The sequence below is a fragment of the Arachis duranensis genome, chromosome 7, assembly GCF_000817695.3.
Source record: "Arachis duranensis cultivar V14167 chromosome 7, aradu.V14167.gnm2.J7QH, whole genome shotgun sequence".
NCBI classification, from domain to species: domain Eukaryota; kingdom Viridiplantae; phylum Streptophyta; class Magnoliopsida; order Fabales; family Fabaceae; genus Arachis; species Arachis duranensis.
This window is the reverse complement of record NC_029778.3, coordinates 7,756,472-7,767,090: the sequence shown is the minus strand read 5'-3', so window position 1 is coordinate 7,767,090 and position 10,619 is coordinate 7,756,472. Positions and strand designations below refer to the sequence as shown.

General features: G+C 32.5%; 1 protein-coding gene across 1 annotated transcript in view; it reads right to left on the bottom strand.

The window, feature by feature from the left end:
- Positions 1-10,381: 10,381 nt before the first annotated feature.
- The window catches only part of LOC107496818 (uncharacterized), a gene marked incomplete in the record, with an annotated part of 1,289 nt that continues 1,051 nt past the window's right edge, over positions 10,382-10,619 (bottom strand). Inside the window, 1 exon segment of the mRNA XM_016118147.3 lies at positions 10,382-10,619. Within this exon segment, the coding sequence (XP_015973633.1) occupies positions 10,511-10,619 (109 nt within the window).

Below are 10,619 nucleotides of genomic sequence, written 5' to 3'. Positions count from 1 at the left end.
TTATTACATATAACATGATTAATTTTTAAAATATATAATTTACAAATTAAAATACTAAAATAATAATTTAAATAATAACATAACATTTAGAATTTTATTATTTAGATTTCATATTTCAAAAAAAAATTGAGTACTATTTTTTTTAACAATACAATCGAAATATCTCTTTTTTTATATAGAATAATGCTACATATTCAAGTTTTTTTTTATTAACCAAATCTATCCAAGTTAGTCTAAAATAACAAAAATCAATTATGACTGGCATTATTCCAAATCTTATTGTTTAACTTGGTTATACTTAGTTCATAAAAAGGCTTAGATGTATAGTATTACTCTTACATATATCAGTAAATACTTATTTAGAAATTTACTTCTCATACAATTAGAAGCCAACTTTTATTGAGATTCATAGTTGAAAAAGTTCTTTCAATTAATGCAGTTGTTACAAAAAAAATTAAAACTAATATAAAAAAACATAAATAATACTTTTTTAAGTCAATTTCTAAAAAAAAAAAACATAAATTTCATTTAAATTGATAATTGATCATTCTAATGACATCTAAGATGAAATTTTTAAATTGGTTATGAAGTATCAAAAATTAAATAAAAAATTATTGTGGGGTCAAATTTAATAATTTAGTGGGGGCAAATAAATATTATTATCATATATTACTTAAAAAAATTTTAAATTGTAGTGGGGCGGTTGCCCCCACAACCAAACACATAGATCCGTCCCTGACCATACCCCTATTATATAATACTAGTGTAGGATTTATTGATTTATTTTCTTATTTATTAAATATGTATAAAAATAATAAAAGTGAAACTAGTTGAAATCATATAATTAAAAAATTATAAATTATATATAATAAAAAAATATTTTAGAAAAGAATGTTCTACGTCAACCTTTTCATATTTCCATTATATATAGAGAGTACAAAAATATAAATGCAAAAGTATATAGAATTTATCAAGTACAAGTTGCTTCGTATTATAATTATATATTAGTGTATTAATAAACACTAACATATTTATATATTAATCTATATTTTAATAAATTAAATATAAAAAATAACAAATTTAATTTTAATTAAGATTATAAATATATTATTATACTAAAATTAAAAGGCCATATATTCATATGTTCGGATTAATAAAATATTTTTTTATAGATTATTTATGATAAACAACATCTAAAAAAATTATATATCAATTTTCTTTTATATACCTAGTAGAAGCAAATATTAAAAACTAGCTAACACTACTGTTTTATCTTAACTTTAAAAAGTGCCACTAGGGTTTTGAGTGTTCTGCTAGGATTTTGGGCTTAATTCTAATTTTTAAATACGTGAGTTGTTGATGTTTTATCTGGTAGTCTCTAAACAGATGAATAATCACGCTGAACTTGTTAATCAGCTACAGAAAAGGTTACTGGAAAAAGAGAGTAGGAATGTTATTGGATTTGAAGACACTGACATACAAACTGGAATTTATAAATGCTCTCAACAGATAAGATTTAAAGTGCAGAACCACGGAGGCACAACATTTTTCAATTCTACTTTGATAATGAGGTGAATGTAATTAGAATTGAGATGGGGCGCCACGGCTCTTTAAAAACTTCGTTATCAACATAAGGAGATTGAAGATAGGAGAAAATGTGGAAGATAAAGACTTTATTAATGTCCTTATCTGGATCCGATCATCACAAGAAAAATGTTGAATACTGTCGAAATTATCGTCGCAAAATAGTAATAAATTTACCGACGGAAAGAAAGAAAAATTCGTTACTATTGAATTTTTCGGCTGTATAATCCGTCAGTATAACGGTTTAATAAAACGCGTCGTTTTGATTATTTACCGTCGGAAAAATCCGACAATAAAAGTGGCTTAAAATTCAAACGCGAAACTCCTCTCTCTTACTTATTTGAACCTTCTCTCTCTTCTTTTCCTCTCTTCGGGCGTGCTCTCTCCATCGCCGTCAAGAACTCACCATCGCCAATGCCGGTGGCACGTCAAAACGTCGTCGTCGTCTCCATCACCTATTTTTTGCATATGATTCTATTTTATTTAGTAGAGCTACTAAAGATGACTGCCATAATTTAATGAATATTCTAAATACTTATTAATTAGCGGTCAAGTCATCAACTTAGATAAATCTTTAATATTTTTCAGTCACAACTCTCCAGCAAAGTTAAGGGATCCTTTGGTTGTAATCCTTCAAGTGCCTCATGTAGGAAATCAAGACAAGTATCTAGATTTGCCATAAGTGATTCCCAGATCTAAGAAAGCTACATTTACCTATATTAAAGACAAGGTTTCTAATAAACTTCAATAGTGGAAACAGTCTCTATTATCGGCGAGTGGACGGGAGGTACTTATCAAAGCAGTGGCAACATCAATACCTATCTATACACTCAGTTATTTTAAGCTTCTAGAGACTCTCATGGAAAAAATTCACAGAATGATAATTCGATTTTGGTGAGGCCAATGGAATGCGAAAAGAAGAATGCAATGGATAAGATAAAATATAGTATGCAGACCAAAGAATCAAGGAGGTCTGAACTTCAAAGATCTCACAGCCTTCAATTTAGCTACGTTAGAAAAGTAAGGTTGACAGCTACAAACAAAAACAAACTCCCTAGTGCTCAAAGTTTACAAAAGCAAATATTTCAAGTATTCTAATTTTTAAGAGTAGAGATTGAAAATAATCCCTCTTGGGGATAGAGAAGCTTATTAGAAGGCAAGAAGGAAGTCAAAAAAGGAGTTAAATGGAGGATTGGGGATGGACAATCAGTATGTATCATAGAAGACTCTTGGATTAAAAATTTTTCATCCTTGGCAACTTAGATAATTCCTTATAGTGACTCTCAATTAATTTGGGTTAACTAGCTCCAAACACAAAATAGATAATGAAACCAACAACTTATTACAAAACATCAGTTCAGTCTCAATCCAGACATAAAGGCGATGATTCGGTTACCTGGTCATAAGAAAAAAAGGGTAACTACACCGTTGTTTTAGGTTATACACTAGCTCATCAATTCTACGATCTGCTTCTTTATCTACTGCCGATTTAGTGCAAATAGAAAAGGGTATGGATCTCCATTTGGGACCCAGAATGTTAGCCGAATATTAAGGTCTTCTTATGGAAGGTGGTGCACAATAAAATCCTAGTGAGTAAAAAGTTAAATGAAAGAATTCATTCTAACTCTCCTATTTGCAGAAAGATGTCTTGTTACAGAGGAGACAATCCTCCATTGCTTGGTTTTCTGTAAGCAATCTTGGACAGTTTAGACCAATGCTTGAATTGAAGTTCCCGATTCACAACAAATTCTAGAAGCATGACGATGGTGGATGGAATTAGTCGTGAAGATGAAAAGAAGTAAAAATGAAACCCAAAAATTAAGAGGAGCAATAAACATACTTTGAGAGATTTGGAAGGCACGTAACAAGTTTGTTTTTAAAGGTGAAACTTTTGAGGAACAACACATCTTGGACATAGCAAGGAGTAACATGACTGATTTCTTCGTCAGCTACAGGTCATAGTTCGAAGAAGATGAAAACCTTCCTTGAACACTTTTAATTTTCTTATTTTATTTTCTTTGTTTCGTTTGGTTTATTTTAGACATGTCTTTTGTTGGAAATCTTAATTTTGACCGTGTATATGGTCTAGCATAGACCTAAACTCTTCTATTTCATTCAATGAAATCTTAACTTTGATTAAAAAAAAAACAGATATTAAATCACGCAGGAATAACAACAAAAATATGAATTATTAAGTTTGAGAGACAAGCTTTGGACACATAATCTCTTACTTTTTTTTTATTGTCACCACCACTTCCATAATCTCTTTCACCACTGTTATTACTATCGCTTTCATTATTGTTGGCCACCGCTGAACACTCCCTAGTCATCGCCTTTGGCTATCTGCCATCAATCTTTCAAAAGAAGTAGAGTACATCGGAGTACATGATGTCTGAAAGCACCCCTTTCTTCGAGAGTGCGCCTAGGGGTTCTAAAGAAAAAGAATATCAGATGAATTGAAGCACTAAAAAATTTAAACAACACGAGGACATTGATCTAAATATACATAGTAGAACCATGGAGATTTTGACTGAAGAAGTTTCATCAGCTCATACAAACAAGGCTGCCTCATATAAGGATATGCTTCTAACACCTCTTGAGTCATCTAAGAATGCGATTCCATATTCTTTGGATGATGTACGTCAAGAGGATTCAAATCCAAAAGATAGGTGGTATAAAGAGGATGGAAACGTAATGAGGGAAACCATACCTTTCGATTCTTGCCCTATCATTCTGGTCTCCAAAAAAGAATTCGAAGAATGGTGTAAATCTTGGCATACATCCCTCATCGTTAAAGTCCTATAAAAAAGGATCAGCTTGGGTTTCATGGAGTAAAGATTAAATAGAGACTGGACAGCAAAAGGTAAGCTCATTGTTATTGACATGGACTGTGACTATTTTTTGGTTCATTTTTCATATGAAGATGACTACAACCATCCACTTATGGAAGGACCATGGATGATTGATGGAAATTACTTTATTGTTCAAAGATAGAGACCCTTATTCCTCACATCAGAACAAAATGTCAAAAAAATTGCAGTTTGAATCGGGATTCCAAATCTACCTATTGAGCTATATAACCACCACTTTTCTGGCTGGTGGGATCAACTATTGGGAGTATGTTAAAGATCGATAAGGGCACATTTATTTACTTCCGAGGGCGGTTTGCCATAATCTATGTGAAAATAGACCTATCTAAAAAACTTGTTCCTAGAATCTTGGTGCTTGGAATGACACTCAACATTGAGTACGAATGGTTGCATCTCATCTACTTCACTTGCGGTAAATATGGGCATCGATCGGAGCTGTGTGGTGAGGGTGTTGTTGGAGAAGGTGATCCGGGGATAAAAGTTGCCACAGGTGGTCCGTCGATATCAAAGTTGTTCCAGAATTCCGTCGATAATCATGATCAAGGAATCGGTAAGAAAAGTCCTAATGGGCAATAAAATCCTCGGCCAAATCAAGAACCCCTCAAACTTTGGTCCGTAGATCATGGTTAGATGGCAGGTGAGAAGGAAGCAAGAAAAGATTACGCCAAATCACAAGAGATCTCTTCTTGGGAAAGAATCTCCCATGCTTAAGGAAGGAAATAATTTAGATATGGTCAATGACACAATTAGTGGCTCTAGGTTCGTTATCCTTAACGAGGAGACCCAAGACGTTGGCACCACGATTTTTATGCATAAAGATCCCTACCTCCACAAACTATGTATATTAGGCCTCCTAAACCTCAAGCCATAAGGAGATCCAACCCCTTAATAAGATCCAGAAAAAATTTTTAAACCAGGAGTTGGGAAAAAACCTACAAGGCTTGAAAAAGAATGTCTTTATAAAAATTGGGCCTTCTAAACATTATAAAACCTCTAAAGCTAAACAAAAGGCCATCACGATGGCCCCAGAATATCTAACGGTCACCCTTCCTTTGGCTAAGACCGAGAACACGTGTTTAAGGAAATCAGATGTGGTAGCTATGGAGTTAATCATGCTTGAGGAGATGAGAAGGCTGCAACACGAACATAATAAAGCTTATGAAGTGTCAAAGCTTTCCAATTCTTTTCTAGAGAACCATATGGTGAAGAATCAATTTTTAATCCAAGTTATGGGACACAACCTTGTGGCCTTGTGCGTTGCTCCTCGCTTCTCAGCTCTTTAGTTTCTTGTGTTCCTTCCACTTTAACATGCTTCATCTTCATCCTTTGAGCCATTCATGCTCTGTAAACCTGAAAATACTTCACAAACACAACACATCATCGAATGGTAATAAGTGAGAATTAAAAATTAACAATTTAAAGGCCTAGGAAGCACGTTTTCAATCATAGCACAAAATTAGGAAGGATTTGTAAAACCATACAGTTTATATGAATAGGTGTATGAATGATTGATAAAATTTACTCAATTTAGTACATGATAAACCATAAAATAGTGATTTATCAGGCCTTAACTTCAGGTTCGTGTTAGAGCCCAGGGTTACCTTCGGATAAAACTCTAGATACCTCTGACAATGTTAGTGACACCAACCATAACAACGAAGATCTTTTTATTGATCAGAATGTGACTGGCAATAGGGGCCTGGCCCCGAAAGAACAATGTTAGGGTCTCTAGTGACCATCTCTTTCTTTTCCATTGTTATGATGAATTTAATCGCTTGAAATTGTTGTGGTGCTGGAGCTAGAAATTTTCCTTCCCTTATCAAGGATCTAACAATTCAAGCTTCTTGATTTTGTTAGAAATACTAGTGGGTTTATAGGTAGAGTTGTTAGAGATAAATTGGGGTTTGATAACTATTTCATTGAAGAATTTAGGGAGCAAGCAGGTGGTATTTGATGTCTTTGACAATCAAACATCTAGAAAGTGGAAGTCCTTCATCATAACTAGTATTTTATTCATATGAAAGTGGAGTGTAATGGAGCTCCTCCCTAGATTCTCACAGTTGTCTACAAATACCCACAGAGAGCACAACAAAAATTTTTTTGGAATAAAATCTGTGAAGTGTGTGTAGAAACAAGCCTCCCTTGGTGCTTAATTGGTTATTTCAACGCTTTCCTTCATAATGATGATCATAGAGGGGGCGCTATTTTGCATTGACTTCCAAAGGTGTATTACTGACGGTGATATCATTAATTTAGGCTTCTTATGTTGGCCTTTTACCAGGAAAAGGGCCAACCTGGCTAAACAGTAGAAGGTTAAGCAATTTAGATTGACAAATTCTCTTTCTAGAAGCCAGAATTAAGAACATCCCCAGTTTTAAATTTGACCATTTTTTGCCGTGGCTACAACTCTGCCCTACTCTCTCCCCCAATAGAAGAAGACGCCCCTTTAGATTTCTTATAGCTTGGATGGACCATCCAAATTTCAATAATTTGGTAACAACTATTAGAGATATAACCATTAATGTTATCTTCTCCTATCAGCTTAAGCTTTTAGGATGAGTGGTTTCATAACATGGTATCATAGCTCTATGTTCCAAAAGTCAAGAGTTCGATCCTTGGTGAACCCCAAAAGTAAAAAAATAGCATAAGGCAAATAAAAGACAAAAGAAGGCCTATGCAAAATCAAATAAACCTAAAAGAGGCTCATGTTTGAGGGAGAGTATTAGAGATATAACCATCAGTTTAAGCTTTTGGAAGATGGGAGATTCGTGGACAGTAGGTATCTTAGACTTCCAGAACTCTCTCAAAACATGGAATGAAAATATTTTTTTGTCACATCTTAAAGAAGAAAAGTACTATTATCAGACTACTCAAAGGAATTCAAAATAGCCTTAACCACAATGAAAACAGGTTCCTAGAGAAGCTTCAAGTTGACCTCTGGAAGAAATACAAAGAGATACTTTATCAGGAAAAAAATTTTTGGTTCCAAAAATCAAGGAGCAAGTGGATTGAATTTGGGGACCGCAACACTAAATACTTCCATGGCACTACTATGACAAGGCGTAGAAGGAACAAGATTGATGCCTTTCAAGATGATGACGAAAATTGGATATCCAACACAACCGACTTGAAAAAATTGGCCACATATTTTTATTCTGATAATCTGTCAAATATTCCATTTATTCTTAGTAACTCTTTTCCTCCTTTAAACGATAATGACTTATTTTTTTGGGTTGCAGGATATCTCCTCAAGAAATAAAGGAGTCTGTTTATGATATTAGCAGCTTGAAAACACTTGAAAGGGATGGTATTGACCATTTTCTATTAAAATAAATGGGATGTAATAAGAGCTGATCTATGTCGTTTGGTTGAGAATTTTTTTTACTTCCAGCCGAGATGAAAGATATAAATGACACTCTCATAACTTTAATTCCTAAGACGGAGACGGTCACTAATATTAAACAGCTACACCCTATTAGTTTATTTAGCATTAGTTACAAGGTTGTTACAAAGATCCTGGTAAAAAAGTTTCAAAAAATGATGGAAAAACTTATTCAACTCACTCAATGTAGTTTTGTGCTTGGAAGACATAATTCAGTCAACATCATCATATTGTTTAGGCTCTCACTACAGATGGTAGTTTTAGTCTAAAATCTGCTTACCAGGAGATTGCCCATAATTTCCCTAACCTGAATCAGATTTTTAAACTTGCATGGAATTGGAAGGGACCTGAGAGGATTTGTAGCTTCATTTAGTTGGTAGCAAACAATGCCATCCTTACGAGTTTAGAGAGGAAAAGACGGCATTTATCTGCGATTGCTAATTGTCCTAAGTGCAATAATGACGACGAGACAACCGAGCACACCCTTTGAAATTTTCCTTTTGCTCGGATTGTTTGGAATTACTTTATCCCCCAGGAGTTTTGTAACATGTTTTTCCAATCCAACTTTCGTGAGGGAAAATATATTTTTGAAGGGAAAATTACCTCTCCGGCAAAAGATAATGAGGCCATTAAAACTCAATACCATGGCATCCAAAGAGCTCTGAATACGAAGATGTACCCCAAGTTTTGTAAGAAGAACTACGACCGGTTGATCAGATGGTTCTCTCCCCCTAAAAACGGTATCAAAATTAACGTGGATGGATCCTTTCATTCCCATAATAATAGTGTGGCATGTGGTAGAATATTTTGAGATCATTTTAAAAGGTTTGTCAAAAACTTTAGTATAACTTGGGGAGCTGCTCGATCATGCATGCAGAACTGTGGAGCATAGTCAAGGGGTTTTAAATTGTCGTCGCTAATAACATGCAGCATGTCATTGTTGAGTTTGATTCTTTAATGGCCATCAATATAATCAGAAAAAGACGTTCCAACTAACCACCCCTGTGCACCCTTGGTGGATAAAGACATGATACACGCTAGGCGTATTTAACAAGTGACTTAGAACCATACTCTTCACGAAGCAAACACTGTTGCAGATATTCTAACCAAGAAAGGGCAAGACCTTGTTCTTAGACTTTACTTATTTGATATAGCCACTCCAGACATCTTTCTAGTTATGTATTTTAATTGTAATGGCTCTCTAAATATAAGAAAAGTTAGGTAATTTTTTCTGTTTTTATTGTGTTATGTTTTTTGGGATGTTTAACCTCTTTTTTTCTATAAAAAAAAAAGATTTTTGCTAAAAATACCCTAAAAATACTAGCAATTGAGGTAAATGTTTTTTTGCAAAGCTTTACACTTTTATACATTTTCTATACAATAATAAATACTTTAGAAACTTGAAAAATTTGAATTTTTTACAAATTTTTTATATTCTAAAATGTAGTCTTAAATCCTGTGGGTTAAATTTATATAAAAAATAGTTAAAATTATAATTAACTAAAAGAGAGAAAATTAGTTTGCGAGTATTTACTATTGCTAGTCTTAGGATCTATTTGAAAAGTTTCAAAAGCTATTTTTTAATTTTTAACTTATAAAAAATAAAAAATAGTAGTATTAATATCTGGTACAATTTTTAAAATCAAATTATAGCTTTCTAAGAAACTATTTAAGTGCTTATGGAAAAGTTAAAAAGAATGACTTCTCTTATAATAATTTTTTTATCGCATTTCTTTTAAAATAAACACTTTTAGAACTAAAAAATTAAATACAAAATAATTTATTTATAAGTTATTTTTAATATAAATATTTATTATTTAAATTATTTTTTAAAAAAATCTTAATTATACTATTTATTCATACTGAGCCTTAATCGAAAAATTTAGTAACAAGAGCAGAAGCGGATATATGTGGAGGAGAAACGCTGATTTTAAAAAATATAGTTGAATTAGCTATAATAATATATTAATAAACTCTTTTGCTGTAAGTATCAATTCTAGAAGCCTTTTATCCTTTTACTTATTAAATTGATTTTTATTTAATCATCAACCTTTTAGTAAAAGAGAAAAAAGGAAGGAACTGGTTTTTCATCATTTTATGTAAGTTTCTATTAAAAAAGAGACACACATACGTACGTATACAAAAACTACAAAATGAGTTTAGGAATAATCTTATTTTTATTGTTAATTATTAAATAAATTCATTGATTAAATATTTATGTTTCTACATACTTAGAAAAAAAACTTGAAGAACAAATAAAGATTTAAAAAAAATTGAAATACTTTTTTCTCGAGAGAGTAATAATTAAGCATGCACCACAAATTTAATTGATAATCTTAATTTTTTTAAAAAGTAAAATATCAAGATTAAACTTTTCTTATAAAATCGAATCCTAATTGAGTGTAAACATCATGCATGTTAGTGCGTTTTACTGTGGAAAAATTTATATAATTTATCAATTAGAGTTGCTTAATACTATTATATATTAAATCATGTATGAATAGAAACAAAAATATGATTATTAAGTTTAAGAGGCAAGCTAAGCTTTTGGCACAAACATGAAATAGAAAATTTTTATAGGCTGATCCGCCTTCAGTTACATTGGATTATAGATTATGAATTACATGATTTTAGTGACATTTTTAATATTTGCCACCACTATAATGTCCTATTATTATATTCCACCTCCTCCACATTCACTATCACCTCCTCCCCCATAACCTCCTCCACCACCACTTCCACCGCCACCGCTGCCACTTCCTCCACCACCATAACCACCTCCA